Source organism: Colobus angolensis, unplaced genomic scaffold (assembly GCF_000951035.1).
Source record: "Colobus angolensis palliatus isolate OR3802 unplaced genomic scaffold, Cang.pa_1.0 Scaffold31, whole genome shotgun sequence".
Classification (NCBI taxonomy): Eukaryota; Metazoa; Chordata; class Mammalia; order Primates; family Cercopithecidae; genus Colobus; species Colobus angolensis.
The window spans coordinates 5,531,484-5,557,873 of NW_012116377.1; the positions used below are offsets into that span (position 1 = coordinate 5,531,484).

The 26,390-nt window shown below is 39.9% G+C and overlaps 1 protein-coding gene across 1 annotated transcript in view; it reads right to left on the bottom strand.

Moving 5' to 3' along the window:
• Positions 1-26,390, bottom strand: part of KBTBD12 (kelch repeat and BTB (POZ) domain containing 12) — a 69,927-nt gene that overhangs the window by 14,085 nt on the left and 29,452 nt on the right. The window contains exon 5 of the mRNA XM_011950729.1: positions 15,790-15,987. Coding sequence (XP_011806119.1) covers positions 15,790-15,987 — 198 coding nt within the window. The remainder of the gene's footprint in view (positions 1-15,789; positions 15,988-26,390) is intronic.

Here is a 26,390-nt window from a genome sequence, read left to right on the forward strand (position 1 = left end):
CCCGCCACCTTGCCCGGCTAGTTTTTTGTATTTTTTAGTAGAGACGGGGTTTCACCATGTTAGCCAGGATGGTCTCGATCTCCTGACCTCGTGATTCACCCGTCTCGGTCTCCCAAAGTGCTGGGATTACAGGCTTGAGCCACCACGTCCAGCCGAGATCACTTTCTTGAGCTCCCTCCTGTCTGCAATCTTCCTCACATTTTCCTGATTCCAGGAACATCCTTATGCCCCTTCCTGGCCTTTCAGCTAAAGAGCTGGAGCTTTGGATTCTTTGCTCTGCTGCACACTTTCCATGAATATGCATACCTCCAAGGTGACGTGGCCAGTGGACCAAGATGGAAAAGCAATGGGGACTTGACTCAGACTCTTGGGACCAAAGTTTCCCTGGTCAGGGAAAAGGGGGCCAGCCCAGCCCCTGCTGCTGCTACCACCTAGGAATACCTGGAGGCTTGGGAAGGGAGTGGGGTAAAGAATGCAAAAAAGAAAAAAGAAAAAAAGCTCCCCCACTCTGTCTGACCCATAGGAGCCCTCTTTCTTCCTCCTTGGAACAGAAAAGGAGGGGTTTTCTTAGAGTTTCTCTCCATACTTGGTCTGAAGTTCCAGGCTTCAGGCTGTCTTTGAGTTCAGGCCAGGAGATATCAAGGGAAAAAAATGAGACAATGATTGTTGATTTGGTGGTATTTCAAGTTTTGACTTCCTTCCCCAATCTGCCCACTAACATTTACTTTTCAGAGTTCTCAGATTGCTGCTTGATGCATCTGGCCAGATTGTTTAGTTGCCTTTAGTGGGACAGACAGGGTGGAGTGTGCTGACTAGAACCCAGTATTCCAGTCTGTTGTTAAAATCAGGGAATGGCTTTAGTTTTTGACCCAAAGAGATGTTGGGAAGTTGTCTCAGCAAAAGGTAAAGAACAGAAGTTGTAATGGAACAGAATAGAGATCTCAGAAATAATGCTGCACACCTACAACCATCTGATCTTCAACAAGGTTAACAAAAAGTAGCAACAGGGAAAGGACTCTCTATTCAATAAATTGTGCTGGGATAGCTGGCTAGCCATATGCAGAATATTGAAACTGGACCTCTTCCTTACAGCGTATATAAAAATCAACTCAAGATGGATTAAAGACTTAAATGTATAGCCTAAAACTATAAAAACTCTGGATGATAACCTAGGAAATACCATTCTGAACATAGACTCCAGCAAAAATTTCATGACAAAGATGCCAAAAGCAATTGCAACTAAAATAAAAGTTGACAAATGGGACATAATTAAACTAAAGAGCTTCTGCACAGCAGAAGAAACTATCAACAGAGTTAACAAACAAGCTACAGAATGGGAGAAAATATTTGCTAAGTAGGCATCAACAAAGGTCTAATATCCAGAATCTATAAGGAACTTAAGCAAATTAACAAGCAAAAACCAAAACAACCCCATTAAAAAGTGGCCAAAGGACACAAACAGACACTTTTCAAAAGAAGACATACGCACCGCCAACAAGCATATTAAAAATGCTTAATATCACTAATCATTAGAGAAAGACAAGTTAAAACCACAATGAGATACCATCCACCATCTCACACCAGTCATAATGGCTATTATTAAAAAGTGAAAAATAACAGATGCTGGCAAGGTTGCAGAGAAAAAGGAATGCTTATACACTGCCGGTGGGAATATAAACTAGTTCAGCCATTGTGGAAAGCAGTTTGGCACTTTCTCAAAGAACTTAAAACAGAACTATCATTTGACCCAGCAATCCCATTATTGGGGATATACCCAAAGGAACATAAATCGTTCTACCATAAAGACACATGCACGTATATTCTCACTACAGAACTATTCACAGTAGCAAAGACCTGGAATCAACCTAAATGTTATCAATGGTAGACCAGATAAAGAAACTGTGGTAGACACCATGAAATACTATGCTGTCATAAGAAGGAACAACATCATGTCATTTGCAGCAACATGGTTGGAGCTAGAGGTCATTATCCTAAGTGAACTAACACAGGAACAGAAAACCAAATACTGCATATTCTCACTTATAAGTGGGAGCTAAATATTGAGTACACATGGACACAAAGAAGGGAACAACAGACACTGGGGTCTACTTAAGAGTGGAGTGTGGGAGGAGGGTGAGGAGGATGAGGATCAAGAAACTGGATGATGAAATAATCTGTACACCAAACTCCTGTGACACACAATTTACCTAGATAATGAATCTGCACATGTACCCCGAAACTAAAAGTTAAAAAAATAAATTAATTAAAAGTGTAACAAACTAACACACACAAAAAGAACAGAGGTCCTGTGGTACATACACACAATGGAACAGCATACACCCATAAAAATGAATAAGGACAGCCTCTACTACTTAACATGGAAAAGATTTCTGGGAGACAACTTAAGTGCAGAAAGTAAACTGCATAGTTTTACGGGATCTCTTCCACATTTTCTACTATTTGCAAAGGAAAAACAGTAACTATACACTGATGAAATTAGATCATATATTGACTAGGTAATTAAAATGAACTTTGCCAGCAAGGAGCAGAAAGACACAGTCTGCCTCCAGATGTGATGTCCTGAGATGGACATGTATCAGTTAAGTAATATTCCAGCCAGGAATGTATAAACTGAATTTCATCACCAGAAACATCGGATAGACCTCAAGAGAGGAAGATTTTATTCTAAAAGGGGGAAATTGTGCTAATTAAACATGTTAATGTTGTAAAAAGCAAAAAAAAAAAAGATGTGTTAAAATGTGCCAGGTTTAAGAAAACTGAGAAGACATGTCAACAAGCACAATACTTAGACTGGCCTGGAGAGAAAAGGTGCTATAAAAAGAACATTACTAGGTCAACTGAAAAAATCAGAAGACTAAGAGTAGAATAAAGAAAAATATGGAATCAATGTTAAAATTCCTAAAATTGTTAGCTATCCATATTTATGTAAGAAAATATTCAGATTCTATACACTGGGTAATTAGGTGTAAATTGCATGATGTATGCAACTTACTCGCATATGGTCAGAACAAAATTACGTATCTGTCTATATGTATGGGTATTTTATGATTGAGCAAATGTTAAATAATGCAAATGAGGAAAAACTTTAGCAATAGGTGAATCTGGGTATTCATTATACCATCTTCTTTTTTGTAACTTTTCTGTAAGTTTAAAATTATTTCAAATAAAAAGTTTAAACAAGAAAAGAGTTCATCAAGATTCTATTCTCTCATGGTCGCTGTAATGTCAATGTTGCAAATAGCAGTAACCACTGCCAGGCTTAAAGTCCAGTGCTGCCTAAAGTCCAAAGCCAAGAGCAGACCTCTTTAGCCTTTTCTAGCTTGTTAGAGTTCAGAGAGAAAATTCTATCTCATGCTAACAAATCACTGTCAATTTTTCAAATTTGCAAAAACTTATAAAACATAGAAAACTTTAGGGATCTACAGATCTGCATGTCAGCTTAGCACAGAGCACACAGACTGAGTTCCTATTCTTGGATGCATTCTAGGAAAAGGAGAACCAATGACTACATGGTAAGAAGAAGCTGGTGCAAGGTGATACAATGACAGCCTGCTATCACTGCAAGCTGAAGTTGTCTTTGCTGACCCATACAGTGCTCCTAATGTCACGTGTATCTTCTTGGTTAAAAGCAATCAGCCTTCTTTGTTTAAAGGTGGGTGGTTAGGATGCCATAGAAGAGACTGTCAGAAGTAGAAGTATCAGCTGACATACCAGATGTCAGCCGTATCTCCTCTGTGATCCCTGTTCCAGAACAGGCTGACTTACATCCATCTGCTACTCTTTGCCTGAGGATTTTCTCTTAGCTCCAGCGGATCAGATAGGAAGTTAGTCTGAGGATGAACACCTCCAGATCCTTCACTCTTTGGGTGAGACAACTGCGAGGTGTGTTCTACACTGCCTCCCAGAGTTTCTCAGTGGGACTGACCCCCAGTGGCCCACAGTGGTAACCTGTCAGGTCACTCTGCTCTCCTGGCGCCCCTCCTTTCCCATCTTACTCTTCTCCCCTCTTAGTAGCCTCCTGGCAGCACCTCCCCATCAAAAAAACTATTTGCACTCAGAGCCTTGTTTCAAGGTAGGCTTTGGGGGAACTCAAACTAAGACATGATTATTTTTATACTTGGAAACTTAATTGGAAAATAAAGCCAAGTGGTCTGGAGGGGAAAGAACAGGTCAGATGTATGGAACAGGGAACTTGTCCCTCAGCAATCAGGTCGTGAATGAATGTAGTGAGGCTCCAGGATTTGGGGATGGGATCTTAGCTTCTCACTCTTAAGGGACAGGAGGTTCCTGTCAGTTGAAGGACATTCCCTTCCTGATGGCCCATACAAAAATCTGTCCACAGTCTGCTGCTCTGGCATCAAAGAGAGCAGTGCTGTCAGGCTGGAGGGACGGTGCAGGATGAAACTGATGGCTGTGGAGTCCTCTTTCTGTATCATGGAAGCCCCTGGGAAGGACACATCAGCAGAGAAAGGAAAGCATGAGGCAGACTTAGGAGGGGAAAGCAGCAGAAGCAGAGAGTCAGATGCCTCCCACAAGGGCTTCAAAACCCATCATTTTTCTTTCTTCGCTTTGGCGACTAGGAAGCTGGGCCAAATTCTGGAAATGTTTCTTAGCTTGGGTTTGCTAATATAATTGCTCTCTGCACTTACTGCTAAGCATGTTTTTAGTTTTATTCTGTCTATGCCTGTTCTGTAAATTGTGTCCATTCCTTGTGGAAATAGAGATTTTTTTTTATATATATATGATATAGACAGTGTATGTATGTATGGATATATGGTATATATTGTAGGATGGATATGAAGTTGAAAATGAAAATAGTAACTCTCCTCCAGGATATCATAAGTTCAATACAATTTCTCCAGGGTGGGGCTGGGGGACACAGGGATGCTAAAGGTAAAACAAAGTACTTCCATCATACCATCTTTTTCTCTGTAGTCGTTGGCACTAGGATAAAACAGACTTGTAGTAAAGTGGCCACCATGGCTAGTGTCTACCAAAGCTTTGTTCCTTTAGCAGTTTTTTATTTTGAGAAATTTCAAACACACAGAAAAGGTGAAAGAATAGTACAATGAATACCGGTGTATTCTGCATCTAGAGTCAATAATAGCTAGCATTTTGCCTTATTAGCTGTACATCCCCACCCCATACACACACATGCTTTTTTTTTTTTTTCTGAAACCTTGAAAAATCAATTACAGACACTCCTAAATACTCAGCATACTTCTTCTAAGGATGAGGAAATTCTTTTACATAATCACAAACCATTATCATACCTAAGAAAAAAAATGACATTAATTTTATAAAATTGAATAAAATCCTGTTCATATTCTAATTTCCCCAGTTGTCCCCAGAATAACTAAATAGCTGTTATTTTCAAACCATCATCCAACCACCCTTCACACATTATATTTTGTTATTATGTCTCTCTGGTCTCGTTTCATTTAGGAAGGCCCCCATCTTGAGGTTTCCCCCCCGTGACGTTATTTTTTTTGAATCAGGGTCAGTTTTCTCATACAATGTCCCACGAGCTGAATTCACCTATCTCATCATAGGGTCGTTTACTTTGTTCTTCCTCTATTTCCTATCAACTAGAGGTAAAATGTAGAGGTTTGATTAGACACAAGTTAAGTATTTTGGTGGTGGTGGGGACATGAGAAGACTCTATACTGAATGACATAGGAAGCAAATACTACAAAATTGTATCATTATTAATGATTATTTGGTTACAGCAGTGGCCATCCAGTTTCTCCATTGTAAAAGTACATATTTTTTCATGTTGTAATTAGTCTGTGATTTATCAGGTAATACGTCTTCAGTGCCATGTGACTATCCTGTTCTTTATAACCTTTCAACCGATGCTTTTAGCATCCGCTGCTGATTTCTGACTGAACCAACTATTATACAAATTAGGATCTTGGCTATCCTTCTGTCATGACTTCTACATTTATTACCTGGCTTTTGATTCAATGTGTTTCAGTCAATTATAATCAATTATGATTTTCGATGTTTGAATTATTTTAAATCTGGCCACTGACTGCCCTTTGAGGCTGACTTCTCTGTCTTTTCATGACTCCCTTAAGTCTTTGACAATGTACCTGCTTTCTGGTATAACAGGATATCTGAACCTACCTTGCAATTTCTGTGCTCCAAACCTAGAATCAGCTATTTCTTGAAGAAGCACAACTACATTCTAAGCAGCAAGCTGAGTCCATCATCCCACCAATACAGCAGCTTCCTTATTTTGCCCTCAATTAGCTCTGTTAGGGCTGGAAGCAAACATGTTTGTATGTGTATCTTTGGGGTTTAGCATGGGCTTACTACCTAGAAAGGCATTCAGTAAAAGTCTGTTGAATGAAAACCCAACAGACATCAGCCAGTGCAGTGGCTCTTAACCCTGATTGCATGTTAGAATAACCTGAAGACTTAAAAAAAATATTGATGCCCAGCCTCCATAACCAAATATTCTGATTTGATTTGTCTGGTATGGAGAGACAGTTTAGCCTACTTCTAAAAATACAGACTTTGGGGCCAGACTATCTAACTTTGAATCCCAAATTCAACATTTACCCTCTGTTTGACTTCTTTATATGGCTTCAGTTTCTGCACCTTTAAAATAAGGGAAATAATAGCTGCAGGCTGTTGAGAGAATCAAATAAATTAACACATGCAAAGTGCTTAGAATTTTCCCTAGCACAGGGTAACCAGGTAAGTGTCAGCTGTCAATTTTAATCTGCATTGGTTAGTAAAAGAATTCATTTTTGAAGTACTTCCCAGTGTGCATTTTCTCTTTCTGATAATTCACATTTGTCCTAGAGAGGCTTTTCACCATTAAGACTGTGCCACAATGCTAAACTAGAGGAGGCAGAGGGGTGATTTGAGGGAAGTTCTTGCTGGACAGATAGGGGAGGTAGAGAGCCTTTCCAGTCCTGGGTGAAGGAAGGAAGACTTGGAGGGGCTGATACCAAGGTGAAAACGTTGCTTGGGTCCCCTAGAAGTTAGCCAAACAAGATGATGAAAATGGCTCAGATGGGTTGAAGGCAGAAGGGACTTAGCCTGGACTCTGGGAAGAAATCCCCCTGCCCAGAGCGGGTCCCACTGGCAGCCAGTGTAGAGTTGAAGTGGAGAAACAGGAGACCTCCCTGCTCCCTCAGCCTGCTCTCTGAGCTCTCCTGCCATCCTGGAGGAAGGGAAGACAGCCGCAGGTGGCAAACAAGTGTGTGTGCCGATGGGCTGCCATAGCAGGGAATGCAGGGACCCTGCACCAGAGTTTGGAGAAACAGACAGAAACCAGAGCCTGGCAGGAAGATGCAGTTGAGTCTCAAAGGGCCAACAGCTGGAACAAGAGCCAAAGTGGGGGCTTTGTCAGCAGGGACAAGGCTGAGCCCTCTAGGAGCAACTCCTCTTTGTGAGATATACAAGAATCCTGAGGGTACCCTTGAGCTAGAAAACATGAGAGTGGCTCTTCAGTATTCAGTTCATTGTGGTTATCACCAAGATGCCCTCTGTCCAAGCCCACGGGGTCCCTTAAAAGGCAGGATTTCTGTGTGCCAACCACAGGAATCTTTTGCAGATACCTAAGGCCACAGTGCTGTTATCCCTTGGATGTTCTTATAGCAGGGAATAGTTTCCTGCCACTAGGTGTCGTCTGCCACCGCTGTCTTCTCTGTCTCAGGAAGCCTAACTCTGTCTCTGGAATGGGCCATTTCTGCCTCTTTCACTCAAGGAACGTGCCTCCAAGCACCCTCCCCATGGGTAGTTCAGCTTAATTCTCGTTAGTGTCAAACACCAAGCTGATTACTGTGAGGGAAATAAGAGAAAGAGTTCGACTTTCTTACTTTAACAGCAGGTTTATTGAGGTATAGTTCATATATTATAAAATTCACCCCTTGAAAATGTGTAATAAAATGGTTTTTAGTATATTCACAGAGCTGTGCAACCATCACCACTATCTAATTTCAGTCCATTTTCATCACTCCCAAAATAAATCCTCTGCACATTAGCAGTCTCTACCCATTCACCCTTTCTCCAGTTTCTGGCAATCAGAAATCTACTTTCTGTCTCTATCCATCTGCCTTTTCTGGACATTTCATATAAATTGAATCATGTGATATGTGGTCTTTTGTGATTGCCTTTCAGTTAGCATAATGCTTTCAAGGTTCATCTATGTTGTAGCATCTATTAGTATTTCATTCGTTTTTATTGCCAAATGATATTCCACTGTTTGAACAGACGGTATTTTACTTATCCATTCATCTGTGGATGGACACTTGGGTTGTTTCCACTTTTTGACCGAGACGAATGCTGCAGCTATGAACATGCATGTACAAGGGTGGGCATATATTTTCAATTCTCTTGACTGTATACCTGGGAGTGGGATTGCTGCATCGTATGGCAACTCTGTGGTAACCTCTTGAGGAACTGCCAGACTTTTCCAGAGCAGCTGCATCATTTTATATTATCACCAGCAACGTATGGTGGTTTTGATTTCTCCAAACCTTATCAACACTTGTTATTATTTATCTTTTTTTCATCATAGTCATCCTTGAGGGTATGAAGTATATCTCATCATAGTTTAGATTTGCATTTTCTTCATGGCTAATGATGTTGAGCACTAGGTCATCTGTTTATATTCACTGGACAAATGTCTATTCAGGTCCTTTTTCCATTAAAAATATGTTATCTTTTTATTATTGAGTTATAAGATTTCTTAATGTATTTTAGATACAAGTCTCTTACCAGATATGATTTGCAATTATTTTCTCTCATCCTGTGGATTGTCTTTTCATGTTCTTGTTGTTGCTCTTTGAAGCACAAACATTTTAATTTTTGATGTACAATTGATCTACTTTTTTTTTGGTATGTGTGCTTTTGATATTTCTAAGAAACCATCACCTAATTCAAGACTTCAAGATTTATGCCTACATTTTCTTCTAAGAGTTTTAGGTTGTATGTTTAGGTTTTTAATCTACTTTGGGTTCCTTTTTGTACATGGTGTGAGGTAGGATTCCAACTTCATTATTTTGCATGTGAATATCCAATTATTCCTGCACCATTTGTTGAAAAAAGGATCCTTTCCTCACTGACTTGTCTTGGCAGCCTTGTTGAAAATCAATTGACCGAAATGGAGGGATTATTTCTGAACTCTCAAGTCTGTTCTACTGATCAATATGTTTTGTCTGTCAGTATGCCAGTACCACACCATCTTGACTACTACAGCTTTGAAGTAAGCTTCGGAATTAGGAAGTGTGGGTCTTTCATCTTTGTTCTTTCACAAGATCGTTTTGGCTTTTCTGGGTCTCTTACATTTCCATATAGATTTTAAGATCATCCTATCAATTTTTGTATGTAATATCTTACCATTTACATAGAATTTTAATTCCTTTTAATGATGTCTTGCAGTTTTCAGTGTACAAATCCTATACTTTTTTGTTAAATTGACTCCTAAGTATTTTATTCTTTTTGATGATATTGTAAATAGAATTGTTTTCTTAATTTCATTTTTAATTGTTCATTAAAAGTGTATAGAAGCACAACTTTTTGGCATACGATCTTATGTGCTGCACTCTTGTTGAACCTGTCTATTAGCTCTAGTAGCTTTTTAAAATAATTCCTTAAGATTTTCTAAAAAAAATTATGTCTTATGCAATTAGTTATTACTTTCCAATATGGATGCTTTATATTTCTTTTTCTTTCCTAATTTTACTGATTAGAACCTCCAGTATAATGCTGAATAGAAGTGGCAAGAGTAGGCATTCATGTCTTGTTCCTGATTTTAGGGGCAACCCTTTCAGTCTTTTACCATTAAGTATGATGTTAGCTGTAGATTTTTCATAAATACCCTTTATCAGGCTGAGGAAGTTACTTTCTATTTCTAGTTTGTTAAATATCTATATCATGAAGGGTACATCTATTTTTTTTCTTTGCATCTATTGAGACAATAATCCTGTTTTTTCCCTTTATTCTACTAATATGGTGTATTACATTGATTCGTTTTCTTTTTTTTCCTTCAACTTTTATTTTAAGTTCCGAGGTATATGTGCAGGATGTGCAAGTTTGTTACATAGGTAAATGTGTGCCATGGTGGTTTGCTGCACAGATCAACCCATCACCCAGGTATTAAGCCCAGCATCCATTAGCTATTCTTCCTGATGCTCTCCCTCCTCCCACACATTGATTCATTTTCAAATGGTAAACCAACTTTTCATTTCTGGGATAAATCCTCCTTGGTCACGGCGTATAACTCTTTTTGCATGTTGCTGGATTCAGTTTGCTAGTATTCTGTTGTAGATTTTTGCATCTATATTCATAAAGGCTACTAACCTATAGTTTTCTTGCAGTCTTTGCCTAGTTTGGTATCAGAATTCCACTGGTTTCAAAGAATGAGTTTGGAATTGTTCCCTCTTGTATATTTTGTAAGAGTTTGTGAAGGATTGATGTTATGAGTTCTGACCTTTTTGAAACACAATACTGGCTCCCTCATTCTGTGTTGGAGGTGAAGAACAAAGCCTCCTGGTGAGTCCCAGGACTCTGTCAAGAACTGCAAAGAGTCTGGGATTTTATAAGTAAGCTTGCTACAGTTTCATGGATGCTAATAGAAGACATCAGATTTCTGGGTCAGAGATGAAAGACAGTGTTACAGTGATAGTGGCAACTAGTATATCAGCATTTTTATGCCAGTTGTTATGCCAGTTTTTTTACCTATTCTCACAGGACAATATGCAGAGTGCCAGCTGACACCTGTACAATCAATGGGTTGCATTACTGGAAAGAAATGGTGAGCTTAGGGAACCTGAATTTTTCATAATGACCAGTGAGCATGCCTGCTCTTTGCTATGGAGATACCATATCTTCTAAGGCTATATGCTATCAAAGATGCTTGAAGAAATAGTCCAGAACAAAAGCAGTCAGTACCTCTGCTCATAAGACATGCATAAACACTTGAGACCCATGGAAAATTATCTCCCCAAAGACTCACTTGTTCATATTTTTCTTAATACTCTTGTTATTCTTCTATTATGTGCACTATATTTACATATTTTAAATTTAGGTTTTGTTTTATTAGTAACACATTTGCATGATTTAAAGATCCGCTTTACAAGTCTTATTCCTTAAAAACAGTTGTTCCCTGACCTGCTCCCCATTCACTGCTTCTCTTTCCACTCCAGCTGATTCTGCTGACACTGACCATGGTCTCTATAAATAACACTTTTTATATTACTTCCACCTCTTGCTTTGTCATATGAAGGCATTAACTCTTGACTTCCACTGTGAAGAATGTGGACTTGGCTTCCTCTTACATTCCTACCCTATCTACCTATGGTCTGTTTCCACATTTTCCAGTACAGTTAAGGCATAGTTTTGGTCAGCTCAGTATCAAGTATTTTTGTTATGATATTGTTATAAATGCTATTCACAAATGGACTGTGTGGCATACTTTTCCTTTTCTGCACAACTTACTGTTTTGTCTCATTTTGTTTTTGCTAGTTTTCATTGCTCTTCTCCAAATGTTGGAATCTTGACGGCATCTCTCACAGAGCCCTTTGACCAGCTCCATTCTATTCTGGCCACTCTTTCGGCCTGCTGTGCAGCTTCTTGAATCTCCCCTCAATGTCTTCCACTGATTTCCTTTTCTCTCTATTATGTTTAATTCTGTTTTTGGGTTACACATCTATCTTTCTTGGTTTATAAGTTCATTTTTGGTGAAGCATGTCCTGATAAAAGGGCACACAGGAGAAAAAATTTTGGAGGCACTGTGTGTCTGAAAATGGACCCTCACACTTAATAGTTCAGCAGGCATAGAATCGTAGGTGGAAAGTAATTTTCTCCATAGAAATTTAGACAGCATTTGCTTCGTTTTCTTCTAGCTCCCAATGTCGTCATTCAGAAGTCTGATTCTTGGCACTTGGTGTAAAACTATTGTTTTTTTCACTTTAGGAACTTTTACGACCTTTTATTTTTTCCCCAATGTTCTGTAATGTCACAATGATGTGCCTTAGTTTGGGTCCATTTTCATCCTTTGTCCTTGGCATTTGTATATCCTTTCAATCTGATTACTTCAGTTTGGGGAAAATTTTTTAATTTACTTCATGGATAATTTATTTCCCTCTGTTTTCTCTGTTTAGCCATTGACCAACTCCTGTTGGACCTCTTGGCCTCAATTTCTCTTTCTCTAATTTTCCATACAATTGCTTTTTGTTCTGCTTTGTGAGAAGTTTCCTCTACTACACTTTCCAAATTTTCCATTGTAGATTTAATTTCTGCTGTATTTTCTAATCTCCAAGAAATGTTTTAAATATCCTTTTCCTGTTCTATTGATGCAATCTCTCTGAGGACAACTCTCCTGGCATAGCCTCTGGTTCCTCTAGTTTGCTTTCTACCTTTCATCTATGCACTTCCTCAAATGTTTGGTGATCCTTAGTTGTTTGTTCATCTTTTAAGAGTGGAATGCCATAAAAGACTTTTTCTGTGAGATTCTCTACAGGGTAATCTGGTTTTGCCTTAGTTGGGGGCTGGTCAGACCCCCAAAGAAGAACCTCCCAATCTCTTGCCAAGAGGATATGGCTGTGCATATTATAGGAGCCAGAGAAGGAAGGAGGCTGAGGACCTCAATATTCAATATACAACCTTCCACTCTATCTCTTTTTAAATTACTGGGTGCCTGACCTTAACTCCTGTCCTCAACCTTAGCCTTTGTTAGGGTGAAAGGTCTTTGTCTCACTGTCAAGAGTAGGGCGGGAAATTAGGGGTCTTCCTGCCTTTCAGCTAATATTCTTGTTTTCAGTACCATTTTCATTTCAATGTCCAGAATTACCTTTTGTTGCCAACTTCTGAGATTATCTGGGGTTCCAGGTTAAAAATCAGGGGTTTTGTTTGTTTTTTGTTTTTTTCTGTTGCCAGTTACGATTACAATTTCTCAGGTCTACTTAGTTACTACTCATACACCTACTTTTTAGCTTCCAATTTGTTGTTGCTATTTTCCTCTCTCTTCTCTTTGTGTTTATTCCACTTACTGTCATTTTAGTGGGGCTTGAAGATAAAATAGAGGTGTTCAACCTACCTTTTAACCAAAAACAAATTACTATGTTTATTACATGTTTATCCATCTGTCTTTCCCACCAAATGTTGAAAATCTTGTTCTATTTTGTATAAAATCCCAGTGATAATTCATTCAGCGAATCCCAGACAATCTACCATCTTAGAAACAAATAACTAAAATGGACTTTGAGAGCTCATATAGTAAGTCCCTTTGACTGAAAGCATTACCAGTCCATTAATTAATAGTACCAAGAAGAGAGGTTAGCTCATAGTATGAGTTTTTTGACATGTTTGAAAAACTGGAGGATATCAATTCTCTAATTCAATATTATACAAAGAAAGATAAAGAAGCAAGACAAAACAGAATGTCTTCTAGATCCTTAGACGTGAATAACCGCCCATCCCGCTGGAGGCTAACCCTCGGATTCTCTATCCTTCTTTTCTTGTCAAGAGAAAGCCAAAGGTCAGAAGATGGGAGGTGCTCATGTAAGCAAGCTGGAGGACAGCACTGCCACATGAGTGGGCACAGCACCAGGGCTCTCCCTCCTGGCTCCTCAGCTCCCTTCTTACATGCAGGGCTTGAGCAAGGGGCCCCTATTAGGATTCCTTGCTGGGCCAGGTTTCTTACTACTATGATAGATTACAATCTTTACCCAAGCATGGCATGTAATGTTTAATGTAAAAGAGATTAAAACAATTTTTAAAAAACCTCTTTGAAAAATGTTTTGAAGAACAAATAGAGAAAGAAAAAGTAAAGTTTTTATTATGGCAACTTTCAGTGTATTCCTGCCATCTCTTGCCATTAAAAACAATATTTGCTGGAATAGATGAAAACAAATTTCAGACAGTATATCATTTTCATCCACAAATTATTTTTTCTTTTTCTTTCCTTCTCTCTCTCTCTCTCTCTCTTTTTTTTTTCTTTTGATGGAGTTTCGTTCTGTTGCCAGGCTGGAGTGTAGTGGCACGATCTTGGCTCACTGCAACTTCTGACTCCCTGGTTCAAGCATTTCTCCTGCCTCAGTCTCCTGAGTAGCTGGGATTACAGGCATGCACCACCACACCCAGCTAATTTTCATATTATTTTTTTTTTTCTAGTAGAGACGGGGTTTCACCATGCTGGCCAGGATGGTCTCGATCTCCTCACCTCGTGATCCTCCTCACCTCGTGATCCACCTGCCTCAGCCTCCCAAAGTGCTGGGATTACAGGCGTGAGCCACTGTGCTCGGCCTTCACCCACAAATTCTTCGAAACAATCTCTATTATTCAGACTTTTTCTTTATCTTTTATATAAAACTACAATGCAACTATTATTCCCAACAAAACTAATAATTCCACAATGTCATCTAATACCCTGGTCCTAGTCCACATTCAAATTTCCCAGATTATCTGTTTGAATCGAACCACTGCATTTGGTTCCTCTATCTCCTGAGTCAGTTTTAATTTGTAATAACCGACTTATTCTTTTTTTAAATTTTTCTGGAGTCTTGCTTTGTCGCCCAGGCTGGAGTGCAGTGGCGCAATCTCCGCTCACTACAAGCTCCGCATCCTGGGTTCATGCCGTTCTCCATTCTCCTGCCTCAGCCTCCCAAGTAGCTGGGACTACAGGTGCCCGCCACCACACCTGGCTAATTTTTTGGTATTTTTAGTAGAGATGGGGTTTCACCGTGTTAGCCAGGATGGTCTCAGTCTCCTGACCTCGTGATCCACCCGCCTTGGCCTCCCTAAGTGCCGGGATTACAGGCGTGAGCCACCGTGCCCAGCAACCGTCTTATTCTTTAACGTATCATATGCTTAAAGAGTGAAGGCAGGCTTGCAAAAGGCTCTGCTTTGCTGCAGTATCAGCTTTACTTTAACCTGGCATTCTTCCAAAATTCTAAGTGCTCTTGAGGCACATGTTTCATAGGTATGTGCTGGCCTTGTGCTTCTGTTAGTGAGAATGTAATTCAACAGTTAGTCATTTTTAATGTAACTGCATTCTGCCTTATTTACTTATGCCACTAATCAAACTTTGGAGGCATGTGCCTACTAGATTTATGCATAGTTTGGAATCTCATTGTTACATTAAAAAATTACGAATCCATACTGTAGAAGGCAGTGATAGTACAATTAGATATATGGAAAACAAGTTTAGTAATAAATTCGTGCATTAGGTATTATTTTAGAAATGCTTTCAAGCCATTTATTTCAAGTGGTAGTCATGGGGTAGGAATAAGAGAGTTTTCTGAGTCTTGATCAGATAAAACCCAACACTTCTGGTCAGTACTCCACTTTCATCTACTCTTCCCATTTTAAGATCTCTCTTTAGTCTCACCATAAGCATTAGGCTACCTCTCCCATTTCTCTTGTCTTCACATTCAGCTATTATATAGTGAGTGTCTGCTATGTACTAGATGCTGTACAAACTGGATTCCCTTTTAATTCTCCCACTCAAGTACTAACCAGGCCCGACCCTGCTTAGTTTCCAAGATCAGGTGAGATCGGGTGTGTTCAGGATGGTATAGCTGTAAACTAGATTCCATTTAATTCTTACGACAGCCTATGGATGTGCCAGCTTCACTTTGTCCATGTGAAACCCAGGCCCAGAGATTTTGCACAGGGTCCCTGACTCTAAAAGCCATGCTTTTGCAGTGCTCACGTTGCTCTCAGGAGTATTAGTGATGATTGGATCGGTTAAAGAAGGTCAAATCAACACCAAAGGAGGTAACAGAATGTTTAAAACTGGACCAATACCTGCTCCATGGAATCCCCCGCAGACATAGAGTTTCCCATCCACTGCCCCTGCATTGGTGGAATTGGTGCGGAGTGAGAGGAGGGGACTTGGCATGGGAGGGCCCTCTCGCCAAAAGTCCCCATCTGGGTTGTAGATCTCCACCACGTCAAGGCATTTTCGAACCTGGCCCTTGTCTCGACCTACACAGCCAATGCCCCCTGCAGAGAATGATGTGGAGAAATGAGAGGATCAGGAACTGAAACTCAATCATGGACAGCACCGCCCCCTGCAATGGTTTGTATCAAAGGTTTATGGGACTGTAACTTTACTCTTTCATGCCAGGTGCTATCTTGAAGACAACTTCTAAGCAATAGTGATGTCTACTATGTATTCCATAGCCACATTTAATGTCATTTTTATTCATAGCGTTCCCCTTGTTTGTGATCATGCATGAGACTGAGTCCACCCCTGGATTATATTCTATAATATCCAATGCTGGTTCACATCATGAGCATCCCCTTTATAATAAGAATTTCAGGGTTGACTGTAAAGGTAATCTGACTTTGACATCTGCCTTGCTGTTGATGGTTAGCAATGGTTTTGCTGATGGGGCTAGCTCGGAACGTGTTCTTCCCATCACTTATCATTGCAAGCTGGTTTCTCCCTCTCTTCTTAAGTTGCATGATCTTTCCCAACTAGGGAAGGACTATTCTTTGGTAAATTTCAGGAAAGGCCCTAAACCCAAATGCCCCATACATCTTCCAGTTTTGGATGATATAGTTCATTCATCAGATAATTATTAAGTGCCTATTATATGTAAGGCCATGTGCTAAGTTGTAATAAGGAGTTCTGAAAGATGCATAAAGCATGTTTCTTGCTCTTAAGAAATTAATGGGATGGAAAGGGCCATGTTTGCAAATAAACAAAATAGAGGACATCAAGACAGGTATCTTAAAAGAGATAAAAATGAGATTTAGAAGTCCAGGGACTGTAACAAGGAATATAAATAACACTTAGAGAATCATGACTGTAAGTACAACTCTCCATTGGAAAAGTAATTGCATACAAATTTCCTATCCACTGTTATAAGCAGCACATTTCTATGCACTGTTTTTGTGTTCCCTTCCAAAGTCCACAGTGAAAGGTCATCAAGGTCAGGGCCATATTTCCTGATCTGAAGGATGGCTCCAGAGACTGAGGTAAACTCTCCGGAAGGAGGGACATGCCTTATTTGCAGACACGCCTCTCATCAATGACCTCATTCTATCCAGAGTCACAGCCTGGTCTGTGTGACTAATCAAAAAGCCTGTAAAGCACTGGCCTCAGGTAAACCAGCTCTCCTTCACATAGAGAGAGTCCTGGAAGACTCACTGCGCAAACTGCATATGTGGAGTGGTGACTGATACTGGAGTATGTTGTTGACAGCGATCTCAAAACCAAAACTAAGAGCTCTGCTTTGATCTCATGGCTTTTACTATATGTATCACTTACTGAGAAATTAATCTCATGTGTCTCCTGGCCCATCTTATCTCAGTATCACTTTACACCCTTTGCCCATCACTGCATCACAGTCAGGTGTTATTTTCACCATCACCTGCTTTCCTATCTTGCTCACTGGCCTGTAGTTTTCCATATTGCATCCCCAGTATGTAGCCCAGTGCCTAACATGTTGTGTGTATGGAATGAAGAATGAGAAGCTTAATTTTGCATGTGCTTTCCCTGCCTGTCCAAGTGAGTGTGCTATTGGGAGCAAAGGCCACTATTCTCCATCTTTTATATTACAGGGCCTGCCACACAGTACTCAATGAATCCAAGAAGATTGATGGGAACAGCTTATTTTCACCATGGTTGGGGCTTATGCCAGGCATACAAGCTGATGGAAGAGCACTTTGAAGGAAAAGTCTTTTTTTCTCTTTGCTGATGTAAACTGGCCTGTTTCCTGTCTCAGTTTGAATCCAGGGACTGAGGCTGTAAACTAACTCAGGAGGCTCTTAGTGGCCTTCTCTCTTATCCGACTGGATAAATAATTTAGCCCATTACAGTGCCAAGTCCGAGCTGCAGTGTTTCCAAGGAGGGGACACACTGGCCTCGGTTAACAGCACAGCTCTGCTGTTCCTGGGCCCTCTTTCAATGTGGCACTGTGGTAGCGAGAGCCTTCTCAGCCTAACAAAAAGTAGAGTTTCCTATTTGTAGGGCAAGAAGGACTTAAAAAAGAGGATTTATCCATAGGAGTTGAACCGAGCAACCACCCATAAGGTAAGAATAAGATGATCTAGTTGTCTGTTTTTGTGAGATCCAGGAGAAATGTTACTAGGCTGGTTTGTATTACAACTCCTCCAGAAGACCAGCAAGTGGAAGCAAAGAGGTCAAATGCAAGTCACTGGAGTTGGGTTAGGGCACACGGAGCAACCAGCATCCTGAATCTAGCTCACAAGTTTCACATAAAAGCCCATTAGAGGACTTCCGAAACATGGTGCATATACAGAGTGGGTATTATTCTCTTGATTTTTGCAATAATTAGTATGTTGTCACTTTTGTTGCTCTGTTACCAAATGTATTTAATTATAATGTTCAGCCCTTACTCTACAAAACTAGCCGTTTCTATTTGGTGGGCAGGCAGTTCACACGCTCCACTCAAGGGGTGACATGAGCTTACAGGGTGCTCTGTCTTTGTTTCTGGCCATTGATGCCTGAACACATTCTCTGTCTCGCGTGGATGTAATTCCACCATCAAGTACACTCTATCAGCAGCAGACTTAATGAGCTTAAGCTGAAGGTGAATCCTGATTAGGTAGATAATCAAATGAAAGCATGATCTTTATTAATAAGTTAGCACCAGCACTACAAGAGAAATCTTTTGATGAGAGGTGTCCTGGGGTAGGATCAGCACATCAGTAGAATTTCAATGAGATACTTCCATATCTTTAATTTATACGAACCTCTGAGCATGACTTTTCTTTATTCAAAAACAGACAAACGAATAGAAATTATCTTTGCAAGTCATATCCAAATGGACCTAAATGCAAAATATATACCCTGGTTTTTATTTATTTATAGTTTTTGGTGTGTGTGTAGTGGAAATGGGGAAATTATAGAAGAGGACAATGCCTCCCTCTCTTCTTCATCATTTCTATAAAGACTCCCTCCTTCTTGTGGGTGTGGCTATTTTAGATTCTTTCTCTTCTGGGGGAGTGCAGGAGTGAACCTCTCCTCCCACACAAAGCCTGGCAGGGAGCTGGCTGAGGCAGAGGGGAGTGGTACTCGCTGCCCAAGGTGCCCTTGAATGCAGCGGTGCTGGCTCCCAATGCCCTCTGCCTGCAGGGTCACCTCAAGGTGGCAGGCGTATTCTATTTTTCTCTGGGTTTGATCCAGAACAGGAAGGGGGTTTTGTAATCCTTCGGATAAACTCCCAAAGTTACCTGTCGTGCTAAACCAGACTTAGGGGAAAAATATACATATATTTATATTTACTATTGTCAGCACCCATATGCCCTGGAAAAAGTATGTAGACCTTGGAAACACACAGACCCTGGTCCCTATCTGTGTCACCATTTGCTAGCTAGACAAAGTTGGTCAATTTAATTTATCTCAGCCTTTTCTCATCAGTAAATTAAGGATAATGACAGCAATTCCATAACCTGTTGCAAAGATTAACTTATTAGGCAACCATGTAAAGGCGGAGAAGGGTAAGGAAGAACTCACATTTGTTGTATACCTATCACAAGTATTGCCACAGGAATTTTCTTTTAATATCTATTCTCACGCACGGTGTGTAAACAAAATGGTTAGCATGCAGGAAGCACCCAAATGTTAATTCTCATCTTCTTTCATGTTCTAGGATGTCGCATGAGTAACCGATGTTTATTAAAGTTGCTGAAATCCTACCTTTGATTACTCTCAATTTAATTATTTGCTATGTCTATAATTGATAGTTTACTGACTGTATGGTCAAATTGACCTTAATAGTTTCTTTTGGGGTTGGATAGAGAGATTCAGAAGGCCAAAGGGCTGAGGAATGGGCAGAGCCTTCCTCTCAGCCTTCAGGCGGAGGGAAAAGCTCCCTGACATGACTTAGAGTAACTCATTTGGTCATAAACGTTTGAGAGAGGTAGGAGCTGTCAGTGGACATAACAACAGAAAAGGATTTTGCAATCCATAGGTTTCTAGGAGTTAAACTGGCCCATATATCTGAGTGGATGGGCTAATTTCTGACTCACATGTCAAACATGATCTATTCACTGCTAATATAATGCTTGTGACGATTTGTTTCATTCTCACACAAGTTGTCAGCTCTCTGATTTTTTTCCAACCTCGTATCAGAATTCTAGCTTTGGTGCTAAAACCCTCGAAAACATGAACCTAGCTTCTTGCCACATTCTAAAGTCTGACACAGGAGACTCTTGTGTATTTTCAGAATGAAGCGCTTCAGTACAAGGCTGACAGCTGCTTACCTGCCTTCTACCGGATTCCGGTTGATACTGTGCAGTGCTCGTCAGCAGGGTGCCTGGGCTCACAGAACAGGGCTGCTGGGCCCCCCTGTACTGTGGCCATTCTTCATTCTCTCTATCTGCTGGCCTTCATGGCCCTTGACCAGCTTATTCTTGTCAGGCCAGGAAAACACAATCATCTGTCTGCTTTTTGTCTGCTACCCCACATAAATGACTATGAAAATCAAATAAAAGAGCTTCAAGGGGAAAACCAAGTTCCATTTGTTACAGCTTGATTTTGCTTCATTTTGGAGGGAAAAATCAAGTGTTGGAATTGTCTGATAACTTCCAAGTGGACATATAGATGGTTTAATAGAACGTTCTGGAGCTGGGCCCTGAGTGTCAAATAAGCTGCAATTACACAATGTTGTCCCACCTGATCCTGAGTGATCCCTGGGCTTTTGTGTCAACACAGCACTGTGTCTTTGTGGATTTTCAGTTGGTCTGGGCCTTTCAAACCCTGGGCCCATCTTTTCCCTGTCTCTTCTCCATCCCATCACCAGTTTGTCCTGCAGGGGTCCCAGCAGGTCTAAAGCCTGGGCCTGTAAGGGGAAAGCACAGAGGGGAGAACCCGGACATGGTGGGTGGGAGTGAGCTTAGGGGATGGCCTGTAGATGCCACAACAGGCTAGAGGTGCCAGTTGCAGATGAATGTCACCACAGCCCTCCTCTCAGCAGTCACCGACTCTGCCGACTGTACCTCCTCAGTGCCTCCCATACCCATCCCCTCCCCTACAGACACCAAGTCTTGGTGACCCAGCTGCTCCTAACTCCTCACATGTCTGGTCTGCCCTTTTCCCTCCTGCACCGCCCCTGCACCTGAGGCTCCAGAACACTCAACCATTCCCCAAATAAGGGAGGCTGTTTTTCTCTAGGCCTAGGCTTGGGCTGATCTCTCTGCCTAGAATGGCCTCTTCTCCTCCTCAACTTGGCAAACCCTTACTCCTCTTTCAAGGTTCAGCTCCACCTTCAACCTCTCACAAAGCCTATTATATCTCTACACAGAATTGGCCATTCCCTCTGTCCTGAACAGAAATCAAGGTTTCTATGAAAATACATTGCTCTGACTTATCTCCCTATATGCCTCCTTGTTAGATGAGACTGTAAGTCCCTTGAGGGTAGATGTCTAATCTGCTTTTCAGAACGTGGCAAGTCCTAAATCCAAAGAGCTAAAAGTTGGCCAATTATAAAAGTCATCTTCCTAAGAATATAGGAATCTAATCTCAGATACAGAGAAAAATGACTGCTGTCTGTTATTGGGCTGATCTTTTCCCCCAGATTTGCCTGCCTAATACTAATACTTCCATGAAATGGTCCTGCAAAGAGCTATTAGTCAAACCTATTCCGCAGCTTAGAAGTGAAAGAGACACAAAATGTAAGTCCTTGAAGGCAAGGTCTACATCTTTATATTCCCTGAGGTGCCAAGCATATATCTTCTAAAGGATGCTTGACAGTATTTGTGAAATAAAGACAGAAAGATCGTAGTAAGTCTTTGGCATATTTATCTTGTGTCTAAGTGAAATGTTTTACAGAAAATGATAGTTTGTGCTCATTTCCATATTTAACCAAGAAATGGCAGAGGAAGGGAGTGATAAAAATATTGATCACATGTATGAATTAGGATAAAGGAAGAAAGATAGTACATTTTACTCCAAATGACGGTTTTTTGGTAATCGATACTTTCCTCTTTAAAGCACAAAAATTTTCCATTTCAACTCTTTATACTGTTTTAAAATATGTATTACGTTCTTCTCTGCCTTAGTGAACTGAAGACACCAAATATAGTGGAATATTTTCTTAAGGACTCAGGAGTAACAAAATGATCTGCTGTGTATAATATGCCATGGATATAGATGGTTCTACACATTAAGCTGCACAAAGACATGCCTAAGATTTGCTTTCTTAAACAAATCCTTGTTATTGGCATGGTTTTTTTTCTTTAACAATTTACTTCTTTTTCATAAAAGCAAAGCACAGATTGTGTAGTTGTACAACTCTTTGCCTGTGTAACATTAAGCTTTCCTGCAGACACACACTGGTAGATCAGAACTTGAGACAGCATTCTCCTAGGATATTTCTCATCCACCCGCAGTAACACGAGCACTGTCCTGTGGGGCTTTCACACTGTAGAAGCTTCTAAACATTCTAATTTCAGAACCAAACACATTTTAAACTTGTAGTTAATTTAAGCAATCTAAAATATAGTTTGGATACCCACTCACGTTTGTACTAGGTGTCATAGAATAACAAGTTTGAGGATTTTTTTTTTTTTCCCATAAGACACTCAGAGTTTGCTGGGAAATAAAGGACAAATATGAAAACATATATAATACAGGATTATAATTACACATGGATGGAATAAAGTGTAATTTCTAACTCACTGTCCCAATAATATATAGAATGCTAACTCTCTGTGAACTTGTGGGATATCAATGATAAAAATTACTATAGCTAAGTTGCAATTTGGGAGCCACAGGTAAACTTTTGTCTTTTAGAGTACTTATTTCTGAGTTACTCATTGAGGGTGCCAGATAATAAAGGTTTAAAACCCCTCAGGTGCTTAACTGGAAATATATTTTATAGATACTTATAGCAAAAACATAATGAACCATTCACTCCAGCTCAGAGCTACTGAATCTCTAAATCCAAGTATTTTTTCAGAACAAGGAGGCATGAGGCATATCCTGTCTGACTTCTTTGTCCATGGTAAAGCATTCCTTTCCTTGTTCATCATGAACGTATGAAATGTGTATCTAAGCCCAGAACACTCTTGCAGTTAGAGCAGAACATAACTGACAGCCTATTTTGGCTTATCAGTGCCGGGACACTTCGACCAAGTAACTTTATCCAACTTCCTAGAATATTCAAGTACACAATGATGCTGTCTAGAGGAAGAGATATTGCCTTATTCAGCTGTATCTCTTCTAAAAGCCAGCCCAGGGCCTGGCTTGTGTAACACATGCTTAGCAAATATTTTGAGCATATAATACGTCCATTAATATGATATTACCTTTCCACTTTCCTCAGAACATCTGCGTTTTTCAAAGTGCAATCCTGTGATTTTTTTCACACCAGAATTGCCTTTGTATTTCCTACAATTCAGATTCCTAGGTTTCATTTTAGACTTACTGACTCTGAATTTGCCAATAGTGAGGGCCAGGGATCTGCCATTTTGGTAGGCAACCTAGGTAACTTGAGACTTACACTTTTTAAAAATTGCTTAGAATTTTATCAAAAGAAAAGGGTAAAATCTTACCACAATGAAGCTTGATCCTCTCATTTCATAAACTAATTCACCATTAGAATGATCTTTGAAATGCATTTACTGTAATAATTTGAACCTTTTATGTAACTTTTCCCTTCATTACTCTTTAATGGCATTCAAGCTGAGAATCAGACTTGGACAGTGCTGTTATGTTTTCAGTAAACCAATGAGGCACAAAATGGTTTCCTGGAGAAAACATTGATAGTTTGGGACATTAGCTATGTGGGAAAACTCCATTAGCTGTCTCCCTAGAGAGGGAAATAAAAAGTCCCCATTTCAAAACATTCTCCATAAGACCTGTAAAACTCTGATAATTTCTGTGGCATTTCATATGATAGAAGAATAGGATAGGTTACAGAGATGTGAAAATGCAATTCAGTAAACAAATACTTACTGAGCATCTATAACATAAAGCCAGGTCCTGGGCTGGCTTTCAGAGGAGACACAGAGATGAGTAAAACAATGTCTCGTCCCTTAGACAGTCTGAGTACAGAGTGACAAGGGCAGCGACTGGCAAAGCAGCATGCTGTTCATTCTGACCAAAGGATTACATAAACCACTACAAGGAGATGGGACTTTTGCCAGATTTTGAGGATGTTGAGTTAGGCCCTACATGCAAAGGGAACAGGGTAAACAAAGGCACAGGAGGAAGTGACCCCGAGTCCCTGTGGCTGGCGCTAGGCTTTGTGGAGTGGAGGAGTAGCAGGAGGAGCTGGGGCTGCAGGGGCAGGCTGGGGTCACGTGTGAAAGGTCTACTGCCTCCATAAATAGATTCTGGCCTCACTTTCTATATTTGATTTTGCCTGACCCATCAAGCTGAAGCAACTTTTGAATGCAATTTGACATTTTAAGAACACTTGATGGAAATCCAAAGCATATTCATGAATATACATTTTCATTTCAGAAGGAAGCATAATTTATTCAAAAGCATAACTAATAGTATGAGATCTAAAATACTTGCCAGTTTATCTTACATGCAAACTTCTTTTCAAAGAGAGAGCCCCTGGTACCATATTTAAATCAGTATTTTATAACAGAAGCATTCACCAAGGACTCATAACGAGATTTCAATGAGGGTGAACCCAGAATGTTCTACCTTCCCCCAAATTTTACTAATAGGAGTCTGTATTTGATTCATTTTCTACTTTATTATTCATAAAATGGATATAAAACCTTGAAAACAATGCATTAATATTTTCTATAGCAATATGATATATTAACCTAAATTTTCAGGACTACCTTTTTAGGAAATTAGGATGTACTTTGGATTAAAGAAGCTTAACTAGCTCTTATAATAAGCTTTTATTGTACAAATGGCAAAATATTTTTCTTTAGAACTAAGGCACGTTAAAGTGCATAGCCTTAAACAGCCCCCTTCCCTTTGGTCTCCTCCTGCATTGGCAGTGGTTCTGTCATTAAACAACAGACCACTCCTTTCTGCACTTCCTAACAAAAATAGTTACGTTCCTGAGAAGGGCCTCAGGAAAAAAAAAAGTCAAAAGGAAAGCTGGCTGGTTTTAAATACCTGTGTTTCCACTTAGGGTATCATTGACTCATAAGGCTTATATAGACTAAATAATTTTAGACTTTCTAGGAAGTTATCCAACAGAAAAGCCAATTACAGTGTGGCAGAGCTGGCAAAATGCACATGTAACCACATGAGCCGTGGAGTCGCTTGAGCAATCTGGCCATATCTATTCCTTTATTTTTAAGTTAAGAAGGCAATTTATAGATTTCCAGGAAAAACTACCCAGTATATGACTAATATGCCCCTTGGCTAGTTCGCCATAATTCCAGAAGCTGTTTTCATCTAAATCCAAATTATTCATGGTATCTGTGACAACACACTTTTTAAAGACAAACATTTACACAAGAAAAATTCAGCACAGGTTTTAGCTGAAGCCCATATTCTAAAATCTTTACAACACAAAGCAAACCTCCAGGGTCAGTGCTAGCCGCAATGCCCAGTAGTATAATGTTTTCATCTTTAATTCCTATTAGAAGAATACATTTTGGACAATATTTTCAAAGAGTTCCTTACATGAAAATGTGTACCTGGCTCCATACAGAAAAGCAGGCTGTGTGAATGTACAGTAAGTATGTTATCAGCGCATATTTACAATGGGAGGAAACGAAGAAAGTAGAAAGACTCAGTCCTTTGACTCCGAATGCATGAGGACAGAACGACCTCATCTCAGTATGCCTCCTCATTTAGGCCTGGCAGGGCACTAACAATAAGATGACGGGCTGAGCATTATTAGGACACTAAAGCATAGTGGACTCCTTGCCACTTATTATAAGCAATAATGATTGTTATAACTACCATCTATTGAGCATTTTTCATATGCCAAGCACAGTGTTCAGCATTTGACATAATACTCTCTTAAGCTTCGCAACAACTGCATGAGTTAATAATGTATTATTATCCTCCTTATTTTATGAATAAAGAAAACAGATTTAGCAAAATTCAGCAACTTGCTCGAAATCACATGGTGCTATTAAGTTGCAGAGATAAGATTTGTCTGCAGAAGGACCTTTCCTTTCTATGACTTATTTCAGTTAGAGAAGATACCTGGGAAACCTTTGTACACATGAGATTTACTCAGAGAATTTATAAAACACGTAATCAGGTAAAGGCAAGGGCCATTAACCAAATGATTCCGATTATCCCTCTTGCCTGTCTTTCCCTGTGATGGTTAGATGCTGCTGCCTGTTACAGTAACTCCTCATTTAACAGGAAGTCAGACAATTGCCAGTGCCCAGAACACAAGTGAAAAACCCTGAGCAATGTAAAACAAGTGTTTGAGTATTAGTGTTGTGATAAGAGACCTTGAATTTTATTCTGAAAAAACTGGAGACATTGTTAATGA